Source organism: Molothrus ater, chromosome 6 (assembly GCF_012460135.2).
Source record: "Molothrus ater isolate BHLD 08-10-18 breed brown headed cowbird chromosome 6, BPBGC_Mater_1.1, whole genome shotgun sequence".
Classification (NCBI taxonomy): Eukaryota; Metazoa; Chordata; class Aves; order Passeriformes; family Icteridae; genus Molothrus; species Molothrus ater.
Window position 1 is genome coordinate 35557218 of NC_050483.2, and position 23736 is coordinate 35580953.

Sequence of the window (23736 nt, forward strand, 5' to 3'; positions counted from 1 at the left end):
TGCATGTTTTATAACATATACATACCTCACGAGCACAATGAAAACATCATAGAATTTGACCAGATCAAGGGACTGTAATGTAGGTAGCTCCTGCTTGTGTGAGGAAAGAGATGAATGGGACAAGTGGAGAGAAGGGACACAAGGTGTAAATTGGCCAGTTCACTGGACTCACCTGAAGCTTTGCATGTGTTGATTCAGCTGTGCCATGTCTGTTTTGATCATTAAGAGCACAAGCAATGCATCCCAGCTTCTGTGTCAGAGAGGGATCAGACATATCAGAACATTGCACACCAGGGGTGCTCAGGTTCTCTGTTAGCAGGAGTCACTGGGGGTCTTCCTCTGAAAGTCTGACCCAAATGACTTCTCAGCTTTTTGTACTATTTCAGCATCAATTCTTCTTTCAATCTGTCACAGCCTGATGTATGCCAAAACACTCTGACAGATTTCAGTATGATCTGATACCAGCTGGCTGGAAGAAAATAACGGGCAGAGCAAAATTGTAAAACTTAAATTAGGATCTCTGACTTGTCTGCATACTGGCAATTATGTTGGCAAACCTCAAGCATTTAGAGACCCAGGGTTCCTGCTTTTTTTCCAGTGTGCTTTTCAAGAAAACGTTTTGTTAGTGCATGATTATGTGTGTAGTCTTACAGCTACATACTGAGCTTAATGCCTGCTTGGAGTTTGTATAATGATTCATATTTGTAGAAAGAGTATATATACATCCTGCTGACATTCTGCAAAAATCTTTTAATGGTGTCCATGCTGTATAATCAAAGGGCAGTAGGAGAAATAGTGCACAGTTGGTAGAAATCTGAGCTAAAATTTTAGAGATCTCATAATAAGTCAAGTCTAGAAACTAATAAGCTTTCAGAAAATCTAATGTCAGACATCAGTCTGTAATTCAGTACATACATTCACTTTTTATTTGAAGCTAATAAGAATATGCATAATCTGTACTTTTAGTAAGCATCAAACAATTACTTCTTACTTGAATCCACATTTTCTATGCCTTTTTAGAGTTCAGTGTAGAGCAAATTGTTTTCCAAGCCTGATGTACCTTACCAACATTGCTATTGGCGAGGTTCCTGGGTTTTATGCAAGAGAAAGATTAGGTTCATAAGCTAGAGTTTTTCTTCATAAGCTAAGTATTCATAAGCTAGGTTTTCACAGTATTATGTTGGCATTTTATATTCATTGTCTAGGTTTAAGTTTATGTAAGAAAAAGATTTAAGTTAAACCATGGTGATTATTTCCAGGCAAGCTGTCTTGTTAAACTGTCCAGCCTCATATTGTGGGATTCACTGAGAAATACCACCAAAAACATTTTTAAGGAATAATACATCAAGTCTTCCTGTGCTTCTGGTGGATTATTTATTGGCATAATGTGTGGGGATATTTGTCTTGTGGACAATGGGATCTGCAGAGCTCTTGATGAAAGCTCTTAGATGTGACCACTTTACAGCTGCAGGCTTCAGCCTCCCATTTGTTACTGTGTTGTTCTCATCTACTGCTCTATTAGCTCTATCAGCTGCCTCCCACTTTACTGGGTATTACTATACCCTGGAGTAGGGATAAAATGGAAGCTAGGGGCTGCCTGCTGATTTTTCAACTGAATATAAGTGGTTGAAAAAGTGGTCCATTCTAGGTTTGCCAAGTTAGGTTTTCTTCAGAATGTTGAGCAGTTTGCCTCTCTGTGTTGTCACAGATCGTAGTCTAGAAAAAAGTAGTGAATATTTGACAGGCAATTGACCTGAGTCTTACAGCTGTTTATGACAGCTTTTTTTGCCCAAGTGAATTCCAGGTGGATCTGTACCTTGAAAGCTGGCTTTTGGTATTGATAATACAAAGTTTCTTCAGTTCTTGGTCTTCTGACTTAGTGGTATTTGGTAAAGGTTAGTAAAACCTACTTTGAGAAGATTCTACCAAGTCATAAATGCTCATTATGACAGTGCTTACTCCTAACTTCTGCCAGACTAAATATATGCTCACTTATAAATAAAAGTTGCAGATTAGGTCAGATGGTCTCCTGCTGACATAATCCACATTCCATAGTAGGGGAAAACAGCCCAAAACAAACAATACAGAAAAAGAAAAACAGGAAAAAAAATCATTTTCTTACCCGCAAGTACAAGTAAGTGCAGTCTTATAAAATATTGTACTGAAAGTATCAGGCTTTTATAATGAATTTTAATTTGAAATGTTTGTTTTGAGAAGTTGTTCTTCTGAAAACTTCATTTGAAACTATTGTTTTTACTCACAGTGATTCTCATCTAGAAAAATAAAAAAGATAGTGTTCAAAATCTGATGTAATAATTTATAGTCTAAGTAATGGCTACATCAACCTTTTGATCTCTAGAGATGAATTTTCATTGCATATGAATAATGCTTCCCAAGAATGGGAAGTGTTTTTCTCCAACAAAAGAGGATTTAGGAGGTCAAATCCTTTCTGAAGGCAAGTTGGAAGTTCACGGGTTTTTTTCCTGTCAGAGGTTCATATAAGTGCTTTTGCAGTCCTCAGGTATTTCAGTACAGTGAACCATAGAGCTGTGTAAGTTGTAGAGCTAAAAAATAATATGCTGAGGCTTTTACTTCTATGATTTTTCTTAAGTCTGCTTTTTCATGGACCTACTTCCAGATAACATTTGCAATCTCCACATAAAATGAGTCATAATTTCTCTACACAATTTATTTATTATGTTATATGAAGAATAATATTTACTACAGACAAAAGGGGGAAGTGTAAAACTTGCAGAAAGAATGAGCACATCTAACCCAACTCTTAAAAAAAATTGTCTGCCATTATACACGTGGTTATCAATAACATTTATTGTCAATACATATGTATGGCTGCTGAAGAGCAGTTAATGTAGTAGCATAGTTACAATTGTAGTTTATAATTCTTTTTTTTCTTTCTTACTGCAGCAGGAACTCCTGAAGACAAAATGCGATTATTTCTCATCTATTACATAAGCTCAGCTCAGGCACCTTCAGAGGTACCTATGTTCTTTACAGCTTCCAACACCAGATGCTACCACAAAGGATTTTTATTTCAGCACAAAGTAGATATTTCTGTTTCTTTGCAAAGGGAAGTATGAAATGCTCAGGAAATTCTAAAACTTTAAATAAATTTTGTCTTATTGCCAGGAAATCTGCTCACAAAGCTTTAGCCACCATTACAAAGAATATGAATGACTAGTAAGAAGGAATATTATATTGTGATATATTTAGATCAGAGTTACTTCAAGACACATCTTAGCATGCTTTCTATTACTCTGCTCCACTACTCAAAGAAGTAGGTAAAGCAAAACAAAAATATGACTCATTTCACTTCATATATTCAAGAATGATTGAGTCAGTTGACTAGCAGGAGAATGAAGGAGAAATGCATCTGCCAATATCTGAGTAATTCAAGAAACAATTTCTTCATATTTCTTTTGAACGTAGGATGATTAATTTCAAGGAAAATTCTTACACTATAGAAACATTATCTGATGGAAAAAATGTTTTGGTTAGGCAAATAGAAAGTATTTTTATTAATGTATATTAGCTCCTCTTTGTTTATTTTTTACTGTTTTGACATTGTACAGAAACCAGCATTCTGTTGGTGCTAGTATAAACATTGTTCCATATCTGAAAGTGCACAGGATTTAATTCCACAAATACTGTTCATTTTAATGGAATCTGCTCATGGCAAATTTAATTTCAGGTTGCATTTCTGTACTTGGTAGGAAATGGGGTTAAGATTCATAATTACTTTTTAAGTTGGGTCAATGCTATAACTTTGCACTACTTACTTAATATTTAGATAAGGATATCTTGTCTTTGTACATGGAGTCAAGAGTAGCTTCAACCTTTTATAATTCTCCACTTTATGATTTCAGATTGATTTGGAGCAGTATAAAAAAGCATTGATGGATGCAGGTTGTAATCTTGCTCCTTTGAGCTACATAAAACAATGGAAGTAAGTAAATTCTTTTTTCTTCTGTATGAGGCTAACTGTATGAGGTTAATATAGAACCCAGCATTGTATTCAGGAATTATGTGTTATTTGTCTTAAATTGTAAATTATCCTTAAGTATTCATTTGGTATAAGTTTTTACTGTTACTGTTCTGGTAATACATGCAAATCTTAATTTAAAACTAAGCTCCAGTAGTGCCAGAACACTATAGAACAGGACATGCCCTTAATGATCCAGGATAGAAACAACTTACTGAATTAGTTGAAAAGTTGTGCTGGTTCAGACCCCAAAGTTTTTTATTTTCATACCAGGGAGTCATGTTGGATATCAGTTATTGTAGTTTTACATGGTATTTAAATGAAATACTTGTCTTTAACTATAGAATCTAATTCCTATTGTATTTGTAGGCAAGAGGGATGCATATAATAAATAGTTACTTCCTGAAAGAGTTCAAAATTTAGAAGTTTTTTCACTTTCAGATGACTAGAGTGGAACATTCTACAGAAGTATGTGCCTTAGATAAATATTTGATTTCTATCCCTGCTTTCACAGAGCTTTCACTAAGATGGCTTCAGCTCCAACCAGCTATGGAAACGCTACACCTAAACCTTTGGGGTATGATTTTGATTAATTTTTTGTAAGCCTTTGGGTTCTTTTATCCTATTTTAGTAGTGCTGAAAGTGTGGTTAGCATTCTACAAGGCCCAGAACAAAACATCTCCCTATTTCTAAAATTTTTAAGTTACAGACAATTACAAGCACTCATCTGCCCTTAACAGCATAGTACACAAAGAGAGGAAAATAAAAGGATCTGGGACTAAATTCACAAACTATCTTAATACAGTGCTCTCTGCACCTGCACATTAAATGTACTCTCACAGGAGAGGAATTCAGCAGCAGGAACTGGATCTGTGACAGCTATCACTTTGAGCCCTAAGTAGTCAGTGGCAGAAGATAAAAACAGCCCTGTATATTCAAAATCATTTCTCTCTTGGGTTTGGAGACTGTCAGGGGTGCAAGGACACTCTGGAATGTCCTGGACTGGGTATCTGACTTGTTGAAAGGTGTAGTTATTTATTTCAAGACACAAGAAAAAAAATTACTGTGCTAAAGTTCCATATATCCAGTAAGGATATAGGACTAGGATCTTCCCATTCTTCAGAGGATTTCAGTCCTCATTACCAGCTTTACTTTCAGGAATGCCCTGTCACTGTTGTAAGGAATCTTGGCATAGTATGGTTAGAGAGAATTCTGGTGCTGTTTCACTTGGGAAAAAGCTCTTTGGATTGTTGAACACGCTCAGCCTCTCTGTTAACCCTGGTCATTGGGTGTAAAATAAACTATTCAGTGGATTAAATCCAAAGCTCCCATTGATAGGTGAGGATCTATCTGGTAAATTACAAGTGTATTCCTATACACATGATTGCCATGTGATCTGAAGAATATATTTTATGACAAACTGAATTACTTGTTAATTAGGTCCTATTGATTTCATTGGGAATTGGATGTCATTATAAAGCTTAAGAATACAGATTAAAAAGAACTCATACATCATCTTCATTTTGTTTTTTCAGTCTGTTTTCACGTGTTATGAATACAGGATCACAGTTTGTAATGGAAGGAGTGAAGAACTTGGTACTGAAGCAACAAGTAAGTTTAAAAAAACAATTAGAAAGTCTATCATGAATACTGTGAACATTTGGAAAAACAAATTTCAGTACCTTTGTTACATTAATAAAATCCATTGTGCGGTGAAAAGAGTAAACATAAATCTCTGCTTATGGATAGATCTATCCCGTTGTAACTTCCAGATATCAAATAAGTAATGAATAATTCACATTTTCTTTGAAGACCTCTTTGTAGCAATTAAGACTGATTTCAGCATTATAAAAAAAATCAGCTGTGGAATACTCAAAGTAGACTAGCCCTTCATAAACAAAAAATGTAACTATCTGTATCTTTACTTAGAACTACATGCATTAAGTTAATCTATTTCAGAGTGATTAAAAGGCTGAAAGTGTTAGTTCTGTGTTTACTTACAATTCAAAGCATTTCTTTTTTCCCATGTGAGTGTAATGTACAGCAACTATAATCTTGTAATGTGCATGAAAATACAAATATGTTTATAATGACGTGACCATCTTCAAATATTCACTTAACTTTGTAAAATATTTCTGAGCATAACTTGCATGTAAATATACATCCTCCCAAAGAAAACAAACAACAGCAACAGCACAAAAAAAAGAAACTGGTTGTATGACTTGTAGCTGGAATGTTGAATTGATTGTGGTTCCCAGAAACCTCCTTCTCTGCAGAGGATACATTATTTTCCCAGTATGTCATTTCATCAGATGGCAATAAATAAATATTTATTTACAATTAAAAATCTTAATTCTGGAGTATTTTCACATCAAGATTTCTGAAAAAAAAAGATCATCATATTATAATTCAGTTGAAGAGTCAGAATTCAAATTAGAAATACAACATATTAGAACTAAATAAAATGAAATCTTAACTAAAGGTTTATCCTTTTGACCTACTTAATCATATCATTGTCATTGTTTATTCTGCCTGTTATACACATAATTTATACATGAAAGTTATCAGCTATCACAGAAAAGTTTAAAATTAGGGTCTCGGGTTTGTAGTGCAGTTAATGAAGTTAATTCTGCAGGAATTTCACTATGACTAGAATGATAAGCTGCATTACAGAGTTACAACTCAGTGGTATATCATGATATATGATTGAGGAAAATTTAAACATGCAGCTTGCCTGTGTGTTATATTTTACAGAGAATTCTTCAGACAAACTGTTACTTCTAATAATAGAAAACAAGTATGGTCTCCAGGAGACTTCCTCCTCTCCTTGCATTAAACATTTTGTCATTTCTTTAAATGTGTGACTTTAAAGAGTTAATATTATTCTGTACAGAATGGCTTGCCTTGTTTTGCCTTCTGAGGGAGCAAAAAGCCAATTTGCTTTGTTTTCAGGATGTGCCTTTCTGGCTTTTCAATTTCTTCTCCAGGTATTTTAGGCTAGCAAGATGAGAAGCCTTTCTTCCTCGCATTTGTAAGCCTAATGTAGGTCTGTGGTATTTCTATTAAAGATAACTTTTTATTTTTCCTTCAGTAATTCAGGGATTCACATCAATTTTCCAGTGTAATATGTAGCTCATCCTTTGGAATGTCCTCTTTTGATACATTCTGTCAACAAGACTCACTTCCAATCCTGTTGCTATGTAAACTCACCCTCAGTTTATTATAACTGAAGTAGTTTAACTCCTTAATATTCTGATCTTTTGTCCCAGCTGACATTTCCCGTGTTAAATAAGGAACAGTAATCTTGAATTTCACCTCAGTTTATTCCTTTGCAGGTCATCCAAAAATTTGTTGCTAGGGTTGCTTTTTTTACCCATTTCTTTGACAACATTAGTTCTTTTTCAGAATCACACAATTATCAGCATCAGCTTTAAAATTCTTTCCTTAACTGCAATGTATTTTTTAATAAGAATTTATGTTTGATCACATCTGCATATGTTGGTAATACCTAAATACAGCTCTGTTCCTGTCTTCACACCTTTTTTGCACTTTATGTCTTATCTTTATCCCCCAGCTATATGCACCTCAGATGTTTGCATTTTTTTACAGAGAAGTAATTTAGGTGATAATAAATAAGCTTAACCTTAACAAAGCATAAGAGGAAACTGTTTAAAAGAGTATTTCAGATGCTCTGTAAACTCTTCCATAAGTAATGATGTGCCTGGGAATAGTTCTTAGTAAGCTTTTCAGCATTCCATCAATTTCACGTTATGTTTTACAGAATCTGCCAGTCACACGTATTTTGGACAACCTTATGGAGATGAAGTCAAACCCTGTGAGTACAATTGCCTTCATATAGAGAGAGGTGGAGCAGATGAAATCTTGAGGCTGTGATATGTCATATGCAAAAGCTAATTTTTTTCATGATAGAAAAAATCCAATCATGCTGTATTTCAAGAATGGCACCATTTTCATAACTATTTAGTAAGACCTCTTTCATTTTAATATTCTAAACAATGACAATTTATTGTGTCTCATTGGAACTAATATTTTTTAGATTTTTCCTATTCTGAGCTTCTATAAGACCTGTGTTATACTAAGCTTCTGTTGCTCCTAAATTTCTACATTAAGCTGTAGACTAAAATTTTCTTTGCATCAAAGTGTTTGTTTTTTTAAAGAGCACAATTTCAGAAGTGAAATATTTAGAGAGTTGCATTAGGGAAAATTACATTTCCCACATCTTTAAACTTTGCTATGTAGAGGAAAATATTTTACTACTGATTCAGTCATTCTTCTTACAAGCAGAGGTGGTTTTTGTCAGAAAATTCCTCTTCTTGCCTTGTTTCTGTGAAAATTTGCTCAGATATTTTAAATTTAAATGTTACAAATTTTTGAATTGCTTGTGTGTTAGCTACACAGTCAAGGCATTTGCTAGAACTTAAAACTAAAAGTAGGCCTGGTTAGTAGATTCAAAACATTCTTCTTAGTCCACTTTCACCTGCATGTATTAACTGTATGTACAGAGAGAAAAATAATGGTAAAATACAAAAATTATCAACGTGCAAGTAATCCTTCTTTCTTAAACTGTACTTCATAGATGATATATGTAGTGATTCTTAGCTAATCAAAGATAATTTGCTTTCTCTTAACAAACAAAGGAACTGACACTGTTTCCAGAGTTAGTGGATTGTTGTTCCTGTTTGAAAGACTTGGAAAAGATGTACAGGGCTAACTTTATTTAGTCAACCAGCAGAGGTCACCCAGAACACTTACCATAGAAAGCTGAAATTAAAACTATAGAGAACTTACAAGAAGGTGAAAAATTAAACCAATTTTTTTAAATAAACATTAGCTTCTTTAGGCTACAAGTTTAGGAGTTGATTGAGAAAAGTTTACAAGTCATATGAAGTTTCTTTTCTGACTTGATTTTTTCACATTTACTTAGTAGAAAACAGCTACCAGCACTTTGATAATTTGGAGAAAACATTGATCTTCTCATTTAAAAAATAAGCATTTGGGCCAATCTGTCAGTCAGCAGCTTCCTGTTCCACTGCCATGGCAGAGACTCATGGCACAAAACAGGGAGTCCCACTTTTCAAGTCATAGGAGACCAGGCAATCCCTAAAGGCTGATCCTCCTAACCTGCAGGAAAACTGACAGCAAGTTTGGAGTAAGTTTCAGCTCAAGGAAGCAAGCCAGAGAGTCATTGTGGAATGTGTTTAGACTTGCTGTACTATCAACAGAAGTGAAATTGTATCTGGAAAAGGTCAATGTGTGGAAATACACCATTGTGGCTTCTGTTCATCTTCTGATGTGTGGGATCATTTTCTATTTCCCAGAATAGAAAACTACTGCACTGCAGGCAAAACACAAAGGGAGAGGAAAAAAGTTCAAGATTTTATTTTTTTACAACACAGAAAAAAGTCTCCTTTATAATTCAAGAAATCGTATTAACCACAGTAATCAGTATATGAAATGTACAAACTGATAAAAGGTGTAATGCAAAATTAGAGCAGATTATTGAGAAGTCAAGTAATTACATACAATGAATGTAAGTCATTTCTTTTCTAGATATTAACTGCAACAATAAAGGAAATATATGAAATGTGCATACAAGTTGTACCACAAACATTTGATCAATAGTATTTTCAGTTGAAATCTTCGACCTGTTTAGAATGATGTCCTGCACAAAACTCTGTGGGGTTGTCTGTAAATCACTTTGTGTGTTGCTTGTCTCTGCTGTTTCTTTTGTCTCTCTGGCAAGGACAAATAAGTCCATGCCACCCATGCTTTTCAGGTTTTTCAGAAGCAAGAGTAGCTAGAACAGATCTTATGGGCCATAAGATCTAAGTTAAGTTGCTATCTTGTAACTTTTAATTTTTCTAGATTGTTTAACTATAGCTACACCTTTTCTTGAAAAACATATTCAGAATCATTCCTTGATGACCTTAAAAGTAATCAGTTACTTCTGAGTATTTTAAATAATAATATTTATTGTTAAAAGCCCACTTTTAGGCCATTTCTTTTAAGGTCCTATTTTAATAAAGGAATATTCTGTTCATAAAACTAAAACATAGTTGCTTTGTTTTGGTGTTATTAAATAGAGGTTGGTTAAAACATTGAATCATCATAAACAAACAAAAGTATACACAACTTTTAATTCATATCTGTGAAATTGACCATGATTTACTATAGAGTTATGGAGATCCTTCTAAGGATCTTCTAGAAAATGATTTGATTATTGAGTGGGGAAAATATTTGAAAAGTGAACCTTTACAAAGTGGTTTAGCCTCTGTCAATACAGTGTGTACATTTGTATTGACTTAAGAAGTAGATAGATCTTAGCTGTGATATATATTAATGAAACTGTATTTTGGTTAATACTGTCCCTTTCAGCAGATATGGTACCTCTCAGACTTAGGATATACCTTTCATGCATTACAAAGAAAAATTCTAGTCCAAATTGGTCCTGTTAGATTCTGCAGAAAAAAAATACAGACTGAAAGTCAATGACATTTCCATGGATCTTTTTCCATTTTATTTGAAATATTGAAAACTAAGTTTATACATTCAGAAGTATTTATTTTCTTCTGGAATTGCTTAGGGAAGTCACAAATTCAGTTGTATGTAAGGAAAGTGCTATACACTTGTTTTTCTTGGCAGACTTGCTATATGTTAAAGAAAATAAAATCTACTACGCTTTCTTTTCCCTGCACCCTCAGCACTGATTTCAGCAGGAATAATGTATTTAAACAGCAACAATGGAAAATCCCTAGGTTATCACATTTCTATTGCTTTACCACTCTCTGTGTGTCTACTTACACAAGGCCACAGTGAAAAAACACAGCAGTAATACATTCAGGAGTAAATGTTTGTAATATGTTTATTAGCTCTGATTTTTAGTTCTGTCATTAATCTGTAATTCCCTGTAATAAGCAGAGAAAGTTAAACTCTTTATCCCAGGTAAAGGTTTCTCAAATACCTCTCAGTTTTAGTCTATCAATATCTGTCCATTCCCAGCTCTCTTTACCCCAGAGTCACTATACCACCTTTAGGTATCATGAATGCTGGCAGACTCCAGCAGTTGAAATTCCCAGTGGAACATATAAAAGCCTTTTACAGAGATTCAGTGGGAAATTAGATCAAAATTCTTTTCTTTTTAAAAGCCAAGCTGTAGGATTATTTTATATAATTATATAAAAGTTTGTAATATCAAATGGATTGTGTGTGTGTAACCTCCGCATGTATATTAAATACTTTTTACTATTAGAGGTAGGTATGCTATGTGAGTTCTAGTAAATCCCCCAGATAATTTGTCTACTACTCAAGAAGTATTATTTCTGCTCTACAGAATCAGCAGAATTCAGAGGTTTTTGCATGTAAGCACACAGATAAACTGTAGTTCTGCATGCAGTTTATTGACAAACTAAACTTAATAGTACCTGGATGAAAATGTAGTATAGAAACAGGAGAAAGCCAAGAAGTTGTCAGAAGGAGTTACTAAGAAGTCCTGTTTTTCATCCATAATAATTGGCAAAAATCCTGCTTGTTGCCAATAAAAATATTGGAAGTGCCTCAGTGTTCTCTGTGAAGAAATTTTTTTTCTGTACTTTAGAGAGTCAAACTTTTCAAATTTTGTGGAACTCATTTCTTCTTCAAGAGCTTAATTTTGGTTTAATAGTAGTCATAAATCATGACATGAGAAGGATAAGTTACATAACAGTAGCAGATTTTGATCTGTCTTGTCCTTAGCGCTCATTGCCTCAGAAGTGTTTTGTTTTATAATATTAAATCAATAGCAGATCTCTGTAACCTGGAAAATGTTCATGTTTGTTACTAACCATCGGTGTTCCTCTAAAGCTGGTAACAATTTTTCTTTCTGCATGCTGTCTTTCTGTTGGGATTCATTATGCAACCAGTGTATTTTTTGGAAAGTGTGTGATATAGTCAATTTTAGGTGAACCAGAAATAAAAAGCTCAATAGCACTCTTCATAGCTTCTCACTATTGTTTATTCTGTAGTGGTTCAGTTATATACAAGCTTTTTAAGTACTAGTAGACACCACAATTAATGTTGAATGATGTGATGGGAAATGATACTGGTTTGAACAATGTTTAATGTAATAGATACAAGCAAAAATTCATTAGCCAAAATTCCGATCTTTTGAGATAAAAACATACTTTTTAATAGGAGACAGATGACTACCGGTATTTTGACCCCAAGATGCTGCGAGGCAGTGACAGGTGAGATTTGCTTCTTTCCTTTTACTCCGTGAAAAGACTAACTTAAGAAATCTGTTTTATTTTGCTTGCTGACTACAAGTTATTATTTTGATCATTAATTCTAAGTCAAGACAGTTGGTCTTGAAGGAATTTACAAGTGGGAATTTGGATCGATCAGATAAATTTTTATAACACTGCAAAAAAAGTTCTAAAAAATAAGTGCTAACATGTACATTAGTCACAGGAATGTGCATTAATATTTAGCAATAATAAGTGTTAGGGTTCTTCATAGTTGTACTGCTTGGTTTCTTAGAAACTTTGTGAATTTACACTGTTAAGTTAAATAGTCATTGGATAGTGCACCAAAATTTCCTTGTCACTTTTTAAACAGTTACAAGTCTGATTTTAATACAACCCTTCTTTAGTAATTTGTTACTAAGTTCGAAAAAAAAAATTAAATTTGACTGCATTTACTTTTGTTCAGGTATGTGCACATTTTATTTTCATGTGTATATGAAGGGAGGCTTGGATATAGTTTATTTTGCCACTAAAAGAGAGGAAGAGGAGTTACATCAGAAGTTTATAAATCTTGATTTTTGCTTTGTATCTTTAACTAATAATTGTCTGATAGTCTCACCTAATCTAATATCTTAGCAACAGAGAAGATACTTTATTTTGATATTCTTTCTAAAAATAACTGTCATTTAACCTGTGGGAAAACAATAATCTCATTTGGTTGCACCACTTTATTACAGGATCAGTGTGGATAAAGTAGATTCAGGCTTGGTTTTAGTTATTTGTGTGAAAATTCTGTACCACCCAAACTTGTAATTTCCCTCTTCCTCCCTTTATCCTCCCTTTATCATTCTGATCCTGCATAGCTGGTTTTGAGATTTGGAAGCATCAGTAAGTGTATGCAGGAACTGCAAACTGACTGCCTTCTCTAGTTAAGATTCCAGGAGGTAGGAATTCTAGGTGCCTTGAGTTGTACTAATGCTGATCACATTTTAACTCATTTTATTTGCTCCTAGGTAACAGCACTATAGTTAGAGCTTTTAAACTATGGAAGAATTGTTGTCATAAAGTTTATTATTCAAACAGCAACATTAGAAATGATGAAGTAAAATTCCTATTTACTCATGTATTCAGTTCTGTAGAATGAATGATTTTCCATAACAAATGGAAAGGCAGTTATTGTTCTATCTTACATTTTTGTCTAATAGTATATAGTAATCCGTTTATGATGGGTACGTGATGCTTATTGTGCATATTTCTATTAATGTGTAATGAAATCTGTGCTGTATTTTTTATAGTTCAGTTCCAAGAAATAAAAATCCATTCCAGGAGGTAAGTCACGGAGAAATTATTTTTCAATGTTCATGTGTTAAAAATAAATAAATCCTGAAGTGGAGTCATTTTTGATGATCCTGATTAAGAAAATGAGAGGTCTTATTTGCAAAAAAGCACTTAGACTAATTATATCTAGTATTAATTATAATTAGCTGTTATTCTGAAGCTTTTCATCTTTATAGGACTATGTAAGTATTAACTAATACTGGAGAAAAAAAGTAGAAAATTTTCCGGAAGGTAGTTAGAGGGATTTACTAATATCATAATTGAGTGAGCAATTTAAATCCCCCATTTTTAGACCAGATTTTCAGAATGCTCTCTAGATTTCATCCTTTGTCTAGCCTTAAACAACAGCATTGATGTAAATGACCATATTAAGGAGTCTCTGCAGTTAAAGGAAAAAAACCAAAATAATGAATGTTATCATTTCATACAAATGCCTGTAACTTTCAGTATTTTTCTGTGTAAATATTTACAAATAGAAAAAGTCTTACCTGATTACTACAAAGTTTCATAAGCAAAATATTTACCTTGGCAATATACAAATGTTTCCTGTTTCTCATGAAATATCCTAATTATCCTAAGGAACAAAAGAAATACCATGTGGTATCCTAGATATATAGATACACACACACACACACACACATATATATATATATATATAGCTACAGATGGTCCTACCAAAAATGTCAGTAATAAGATAAAGTCTATATAAAATTCATAGTATGGTCAAACAATTTTGGATAATGAATGCTAACAATAATAATACAACTATTAAGTCTCCTTTTTCTAGACATGAATTCTCCTTTAAACACTGCCCAGAAAATACTGATGGCTTTTACCTGTAATATTAGAAGTTTTTACCAGTAGTAGGTGGGAAGGGAAAAAAATGATGAAAAAGTATATTTCTTTATGATAGAAGTACTTTATTTATGGCCCAAATAAACATCCATGGAGACTTTAACTCTTCTTCTAGTCATTGGAGACATCTCTGGACAACAAAAGGAACATGTTGAAACTGTATATGTATGAGTAGGTCTTAACAGAAGAGAGTGACATGTTAAAAGCTCTCAGCTTGCTATTCTGCATCCTACCAAAACTTCAGATATCTTCTTTCAGATAGGAAGCAGTGGTTCTGTATCCAGTTTCTTATAAGACCACAGTGTGATTGTGATGATTTTTGTTGTAGGTTTAATTATCTGGTATATCACTACTGAAATTTCAAGAATTTGAATGCATACTCTTAATAATATGTCTGTTGCCTTTTAGGCCATAGTGTTTGTAGTTGGAGGAGGAAACTATATTGAATATCAAAATCTTATTGACTACATAAAGGTATGTGTACTTCTGTCAGTTGTAGTCCTTAACTTACTGATAGAAACCAGATAGAGCATATTTTCTGTAATATTTAGTATTTAGAAGGCAAAGTCTATGAACTTAGCTTTAACATCCTTATTCTATACAGAGTCTGGGGAAAAAAGGAATGTAAGAAATGAGTAGAAATTGTGGGTTACTAATGCAGACCAACAAAGACTTACTGTTTCTGGGATTTTGCTCATGTTGTCCTTTGGAGTTGAGTAAATAAACTGCATTCTCTTTTATTTTGTGTTCATACACACCAACGTGATTGAAAACTGTCAACAGATGTAGCAAACTGAATTAACCTGTTTCAGAGTTGTGTTAGTAGTTTTCATGTGCTGGTGTTAAATGAAGCAGCTGTAGCATATCATAACCTTGAAAGTAAGGAACTGCTGAGAATTCTCTAGTTTTCATAAATCTTGCAAAAGAGATACCCTGGTGCTTTTTTGTATGCAGTTTTGTAATATGGAGTCAGTTTCAACTCAGGCCTGCAGATAACACCATTTTATTGTATGACAATCTTAGTTGTGCATAAAGTATGTTGTTTCAGAAACCAACATAATGCAAATATTATACTATCTGTTAAAGCAAATATCAGATTGGCACCAATATCTAAGCATTTATTACTTACCCACAGTTAGAAGTTTTCCCTACTGAGTTAGTAGAATCTCATTCTTGTTGAACTGCATCATTTAATTCTGTGTAGAAATCATAAAAGGTGTCATATGCTCAAGTAATAAAATACATAATCAACTATGTAATGCTGGTGTAACAGATTTAATTTCTCTGGTTCCAACTGGCCAGACTAGCAGAACACATGTATACCAAAAATCAGTGGATGGAGAAAAATAACTAAATCATTACAGTTCCTTGGAGGCAGGAGTCATATTCAAGCACTTTCCAGGAATTAAAAAAAAATGCCAAAGTAACCTTAGTAAAATTCTGAAGAAGGTAATAAATTATTTAACAGCAGCAGAATACCATTCTTTCTTCCTGATCTTAACCTTGTTCATGGTACAGTTTTCCTGCCCTCTGGTAGACTGGATAGAGGCTTTTCACACATAAGAGTAGATATGGAGCATTAGTCATTGAAAACCAGTTGTTCTGCAAAGCACATGAGAGTTTGATGTCCAGGTAGATTTTGAAGAATGCAAAGTCAGAATGTGTGTGCTGAGTTTCTCCCTCTGACAGGCAGCCATTTTGAAACAGAGTGGTCTGGATAGAGGAAAGGATAGGAAGAGAAATGTAAATTAAAGAAATCATTTAGATTTGGCTTTGCACTCATCACTGTCCTCAATAACAAATTCAGTGAAGCATCTGAGTGTGGCAGAGTGTATTGGCAAACGTTTAGCTTGCTCCTTAGTCTACCCAAAGCCTCTTTAGCTACTATATCAATCCAAAAGATGCCCAAGAGGATGACTATGTGTTACTTCCTATTAAAAAAAAAACATCTGAACCCCTAGAGGTTAGTTCACTTCCCTAATTGTAACTGCATGCTGACAGAGCTGAGGTTTGCTGTGTATGTGTATATACAGGGCACTGGTGTGATGACAAGTTTAAACACTCAGCACTTCATACAAAGTGTCAGGAAGCAGAAGTTTGACAGGAATAAGAGAGCAAACAGGAGGTCATTTGTCAAACAGAAGAAACTGAAAACTATGGAAATGGTAATGTTAGATCTTATGGAGAGTTGGAAGTTGAAAATACTCTTTCTTCTTCTGGAGCCTGTGAACAGAGGTTTTTCATCGCAGTTGTCACAATTGTGACTACAGTGTCACAGCTGAAGTTTGCTGTATGTTTCTCCACTCAGACTGTGTACTTGAGCAGTGGGACATGACCTCCCAAGGGGGAAGACTCCCTCACCTTTATTCTGCTTAGCCCTTGGCTCTTGAAAAAAAGAGGAGGGTTAATGAAAACCTTTATTCTCCCTCCCACCACCTGGAAACCTGTGTGCCTCTCCCAGGTGACACTTACAGTCTTATCCAACAAAATTTGCTTTTCCATGTGGTAGACTTTGAGCATCTGTTGTTTCCACAGATGTAGCTTATTAATTATTCTCAAATTCAATCAGTCTTCCTCCAGAATAAAAAAGAGAAAAATCAACAGCTCTGTTCTTGCAAGGAGATACCACAGAGATTTTATTCATGGCTTTATTTTTCTAAGCACTATCTGTTTTGCCAGTTTGCTCCTGAAAGCACAGAGAAAGTATTTGAAAACTTTCTGAAGCAGGAAGCAATGTTCATTCAGCTTTGACATTCCAGGATTTTTTTGTAGAAGAATTAAGAGAAACCTTCAAATCTAATTATTTGTAATTCTGTGCTAGAATAGACTATCTCACAATGTCAAAAAGCAAATATTTATACTGTCATTGAGGTAGATTGTGCCTTAAAATAAATCTGTTGTCCAAGTTCAATTCAACACGCTGAAAATGTGTCATCAAAATGGCAAGGCATAGGGAGCCTCCAAGAGGAGGCTATCATACTGTTGTGTGCAAAAGAATTTAGTAGATCCTGTAATTTCCCTTTGTAGATGCTTTTAAAAGTATTGCTTGTTAATCCTCTACTATACTGTTAAACAATTGATTTCCTATGGACTTTTCTTTTTTAGGGTAAACAAGGCAAACATGTCCTGTATGGCTGCAGTGAACTTTTTAATGCCACACAGTTTATAAAACAGGTAGATAACTTTGATAACCTCTATAATATTTATTACTCTTTATCTGTAAGTTGATTTATATAACTCTACATCTCCATGGATTTTTACCAAAAAAACCTCCAATTAATCTGTGAAAGATTAATGCATGTTACCAATTCTATTTTTATTTGCTTGAAGTGGGGTTTTGATGTCATTATTTTTAATTAGCTGTTGAAGGCTTGTTATCAATGTGAGTTCACACAGGTGATGCAGGTAAACAAATTCATAATAATTGTCTTAATCCTACTGAAAAAAATTGAGCCAGTTCTTGCAACTTTCACAAACAGTATCTCTTTCTAGGGTCTTCTTGCAGCTTTTTCAAGTTACAAGATGTTTACACTTTTGACCTGGTTTATAAATATCTACAGATATATAGATATAAAAGTAGTGGCCTGGTGGGAGCTTGATGTCCATACCTGTACTAAACTCTGTCTTTTGTGCTGTTAAAAACATCATTACTTCTCTATAGAATTCCAATATGAATACAAAATAAAAATTATTCATGGTGGTCAGCAAATAGCAGCCCTTCAGTAGCTGTCACCTCCCATGGTTTTATGTCCTACTAAGATGAGAATAAGTTGTTATTCAAAACTATATTTTAAAGAACTACATTAATTCTGGTTGCACTTGAAGGAGACAGATAGTACTTGATGACTTTTACCTCCTCATTCAGCTTAATTAACGTTATTTTTGTCTTGACTGTGTACACTGTACCTTTGCTTCATGAGATACATTCATAAAAATTTGAAGCTCAGGCCTTCTCCTCTGAGGTTATGAATTAAATATCACCAGAAGACATTTGGTTCTCAGAGACAAACAAAGCATATATGACAGAAATATTTGCTGTAAGATCTGGATGTTTGTTTGACTGAAAGAATAAGATTAGAAATCTAATGACTTGTTTCTCTTCATGTTTAGCTGTCCCAGCTTGGCCAGAAATAAAATTGAAACACCATAACACCATTACCTGGATGGAAATGTGACAACAGAGAATTGTTACAACATTCAGATATCTTCATATCTTTAATTTTGTCATTATATTAAAACTTTCACCCATTTCATTAATATGATAACTTTTAAAAAAAATCTGTAATTAATACGGTGTATATCAGCATTTCAGAAATAAAACTTAAAACCTATTGTGTTTTTGGTGGAGGTCAGTTTCACTATTATTGCATTTTTATTGCAGTACTAGCTATGGTATATGACAGAACTGGCTGAAAAGTATGGCATTTTCAAGTTCTTATATGTAAGTTTCTGATATGGTAAGCAGGGCAATAGCTCTAAGAAAAGGTCAAGTCTGTCTTTAGGAGTTATGTTCTTGAAAGCCAGAATATCTTTATTTAACAAAATTCAAAAGAGCAGAGCCTTTCAGGACCACAGACAAAGAGCCTTAGTGTAAGAGAACTACTTCTAGTTCTTACCCTTTTATTTTAGCAAAGTCATTTGATTTGTGCAGTCTTTGCATTATGGTCGAAAGATGTACTGGAAGATACCTTCAGTACAAGTTTCTGGTACAGTAATTTAACTTTTCTTTTAAGGTTAAGAGAAAATTGCTTGCCAACACAGTCAGTTTCAAACTGTAAGACTGAAATCTTTCATTTTCTTCTGCGCTTTTTATTGTAACTGCTCTGACTGTTATGTTTGGGAAGAACCCAAGTCATACTCACAAAACAGCTCTTAACTTGTATCAGCACATATTTTAAATACCATTTTTAACAATTCCATTAAGTAGGGGCAGTTTAGTAGTTTAAAGAATCTGGTAATGATAATTCTGGAGAATTATCATTACTTATCAAAGAACATAACAAATTCTTTTTATAGGTGGAGGTCTCTGTCTTTAGAAACCTCCTCTCTGGAAACAGCTACTGGTGAAGCAATAATATGACTTCAAAACAAGGCCTAACACACTCAAAATGTGAAAACATTTCTTGTGGGTTTATTAGCCAACTGTGAGAATTACTGGCTTACTGTAAAATTTTCAGTAGTGCTTTTTGCACTGTTTTTCAGTGTTGAATGTTAGTTTTACACTAAACACAATGCCCTTTCCCCAACTTGATTGTTTTTCAGAACATCTGTATAAGAAATGCAGTTGACCTATTCCTTAAAAGTATCACAAGAATAATATGCTTGATCTAGACCATGTTATCAAAAAGTAATAATAGTGTTATTTAATTATCTAAGTGTTGTTTGTAATCTACTCCACAATACTGCTATAAATTTCTAATTTTGCTGAGTCAATAAATATATTTACTATGGTGTTCATTGTAGTTGTTGCATGTGAACACTGTCCCAGATTTCAATAAGCAAGGACTCACTATCAAATGCAGTTTGTTATTCTAATTCCATATATATAGATACATATATGTGCTATTTTTGTTAGCAAAAACAAGGCCAAAGTGTGTCAGGAAAAGAAAATTACATTTAAAGTGTTTATCACTTCTTGTGGGAGTTTGTTCCAGGCACTTGAAATGATCCCTCCTCAGCTGTGCTTCCTGTGCAGAGAGCTTTAACCTTGCAGCTGACAACCAGCTTAGGAGAAATCTGCCACTTGGTTTTTGTCCAGATCTTGGCACTGCTCACTTGAACGAGAAGCACTCCTAAATCCCAGCTTACAGAATTTGCTTTTGCAGTAAACTGTGTAAATATAGAAGAATTTACTTTGGTGGCTACATTCAAAAATCTGTTTTCTGTCTTTAGTGACTCTGGAGACAGGTTTCATTCGTGCCCAGCTTTAGAACTGGACCTTTAGGTCTGCTTTGTGAGCAGGCTCTGGTCAGTTTGGGGTTCAGGTTTTAAAAAAAAATAATAAACACAATTTTTGTACTTCAAACATTCTTCTCCTTCATCTCCAAAATAGTTTTCTGGTTTAGTTGGAGTAGTAGTCCTGAAGCTCTCTGTTACTTTAAGCTGTGCATTACTGCTCTGTCCCTGTAACAGCATGTATGCCTCATGCTCCTTCCTTGCTAACATAACCTGAATTATGGCGTGCAAGTTTTTGTTACATGGCCCTTTTTCCCAAGTACCTGTGGATCTGGGAATGTGGAAGGTGGTACCAAAAGTCTCTGGTTAATTAGAGGCAAACAATGTTAACAATAAGCTCTCTCTTTGGCAAGCTGCTTCAATGTACAGCTGTCACAGTGCCCTTCATGTCTTCAAAGGTCCCTTAAAAGGCCTGGGCTTAAAGGAGAGGTTATGCCTGGCTCAGTGAGTCTTTTAAGTAAAATTGCAGCATTCAGAATGTTGCTAATAAATATTTTAGGTGGTGCATGGAAGACCAGTGAGGTTTGGAACTTTTCTAGCCCCTTCTCTGTTGATAAAGCTCTGACAGGGCCAGCTGGTGAGGCAGCATCAACAGCAGTGCCAGCTTCTGGCACAGCAGCTCCAGCTTCCACATCTCAGGACAGGCAATTTTTCATTGGTATCTACTTTTCATTTAAGTAAGTAAAGACAGCACAATGATGAGTGTCAAGTGCTGTACCTATTCTCAGGAAGAAAATTAGCAAATTAGCAGTCTGGTCTTCAGCTGTGGAAAATTCAGTTGATCTTTCAGGAACTATGGACCATTCTTATAAACAGTTGCACATACTTGAGAATACATGCACATTTTGAAATTAAAGCCCTTTGCTTGCTTTCCTGATTTAATTTGAAGATTTTAGAATATTTAGGTGGATACTTTGTGACTTAATGGTGAATTCAGTGAAAATTCTATTTTTTCAGAATTAGACACTCTAAAGAAGTAACAATAAAAAAAAAATTAAACAATCAGAATTAAGGAAAGAAGCTTCTGGAGACTAGCACTTAATTTAAATGGCCTTATTTGTATTATACTCTCTGATGCAAATCAGATAGAAATCTTTCTTAGGCTAGAAGTAAATTTTCATATTGCTTGATGGTGCTCCCATCAATCTGAATGAAATGTAAAATAGCAAGTTTTTCCCAAAACCCAGAGGTTCTGCAGAGAATGGGAACACTGCTATCAGTCACAGTTACAAAGCCAACCCAACTGTGCCAACCATGGCTTCAGGAATAAAGCTGAACAAAGGGCAGCATTTCTCTTTTCACTTTAATGGTATATTCCAAAATGGAATTGCTTAATGGCCAGTTCAGTGTGCTGGCTAGAGCAATCCTATGAGATTTAGGAGGTAAAAGGTTTATAAGAGGGTACATGGGAACTTACTTCAAAACTACCACAACTGCATTCTTGAGATCTGAAATAAAAGGTGTTGGGCTGGAACATTGTATCCCTTATTTACTGGCAGTGGAGGCACCCGCTCCCTCTCTTTGTTAAGATCGTTCATTAGTTGTGACTAATGGCTCTGGCTCAGAGAAAGCCAAGCCTGCGCAGTGTTCTAGTGGTACAGAAAAGTGAGCCACAGTGTCAGTGAATTCTGTGTAGCTTCAGAGATCAGAGAACATGTTATATTTCTTACTGTAAATCAGTAGATTAATTGACCCACTTCTGTTTTATGTGGAAGTGGCTTAGTAACCCCATTCTGTGCAGCAGATGCAGTTGTTTTCAGCAACATTCAGATATATTCAGCTCCTTAATATGGTCACATGTCACTGCAACACATACAGCTCCTTAATAGGGTCACATGTCACTTCACCAGCATACAAAAACCTGCAGGTTGAATCCATCAATGCATCATATTTTTTTTCTACAATTATAAACCATTAGGTAGTTCAGTTGCCACCAGAATTTTAAATTCTAATGATAAATTTGTATCTTTCCCTTTATCTGCTCGTGTCTTTCCCTTATGTAAATCAAGCAGCACTCGATTTTATTTTCCTAAAATGTTATTCCAGCTCCTTCTCATAGTTGCATAGGTTGACTTGTTTGATTTAGTAATGGAAGAGTGGTCTTTATCCTGTGAAACCAGACTCCTATGCTCAAAAGCCTCAGAACTATCCATTCCACATCCTATTTCAGTCTCCCCATCTCATATGTGCATTCCTATTTCTGGCAGTACAAAAGGGATAGATCAAAGGCATACTGCTTCTACAGAAAATTGGTTTTAGCACCTCAGCATAGACAGGTAATACAACTCATTTACTGCTCTGAATTCTTACTTGTATTATGCAGGTAGCATGAAAATCAATGGATGAAAATTAATGGACGAAAATTAAGTCCTAGAAGGGGTATGTAGCTTTCCTTAACAGTAATTGGTGTGGATTCAGTATTTTCTGACAGGAATAGAGTTCTCCATAGTGTTTCCTACAGTTAAAACCATTCCCCCACCTTTTCTCCTTACCCAAATAAATTTCTATCTTCTCTCTACATACAGACTTCCCAAGGCTTTCAAATCATACTGAAGATACAGTTTTAACAAGATTGTTCCTATTTCATTTTGCAGAGTAAACTTACACAGATCAATAATTTATTGTGAGTTAGACTTAATTGAGCTGTTAGTTTACTCTCTGAAATGATCTAGGACCATTTGTACATTCAGCTACAATGGCAAAGCTTCCTGGGCTCTTCCTGCATTTCTAAACCAGGGGAATAATTGCAACATGTTGTATAAGTCGCCAAATGACAATGGAAATTCTGTTCTGGAGTGAGTGTTTATTACATTCAATCTGATATATGTTCTCAAAAGACTTTTTAAACCACAAATCAACACATATATATTTTATCTGTTCCAAGTACAAATATCTATGTTTGTTCACTTTTTCTATACCACAATATTCATCATATGAAATAGATTGAATAAGGTCAACATTTTCTTCCATCTACAAATCCCCTGGGATCTGTGTCTTCCTACTCGGTTTGTTTATTCTTTTATGCAGCAAGTTCTCTGTATCCATAACAAAGACTTTCAGATCAGGTCACAAAACCAAATGAAAATGAGGGAGAGATGATGGATTATGACACAAAACGTTTCACAGGCAAGCACACTTTTTTCATGTAGAGCTTGTGTAATAGCAAAGCTAATTGTATTGCCAGTTTTGCTAGCACTGAAATAAACCCTCTCTTTTTATATGTCAAAGAAGTGAAACACATGTGGTGACATTTTTTCTTTAGATTCCCATACCAGTATCTTCCAGTCATCTCGGAGGATGTCTTCTGCTTCATTTTCCTGGGATTGTTGGCAGCTAAACTGCTGAGCT

At 34.5% G+C, this 23736-nt stretch overlaps 1 protein-coding gene across 1 annotated transcript in view; it reads left to right on the forward strand.

Moving 5' to 3' along the window:
- The window catches only part of SCFD1 (sec1 family domain containing 1), a 48462-nt gene extending 29698 nt beyond the window's left edge, over positions 1–18764 (forward strand). Inside the window, exons 16-25 of the mRNA XM_036383942.2 lie at positions 2926–2996; positions 3885–3964; positions 4515–4577; positions 5536–5611; positions 7782–7835; positions 12191–12243; positions 13536–13569; positions 14842–14907; positions 17539–17607; positions 18544–18764. Coding sequence (XP_036239835.1) covers positions 2926–2996; positions 3885–3964; positions 4515–4577; positions 5536–5611; positions 7782–7835; positions 12191–12243; positions 13536–13569; positions 14842–14907; positions 17539–17607; positions 18544–18567 — 590 coding nt within the window. The 3' untranslated portion in view covers positions 18568–18764. The remainder of the gene's footprint in view (positions 1–2925; positions 2997–3884; positions 3965–4514; positions 4578–5535; positions 5612–7781; positions 7836–12190; positions 12244–13535; positions 13570–14841; positions 14908–17538; positions 17608–18543) is intronic.
- Positions 18765–23736: the final 4972 nt, after the last annotated feature.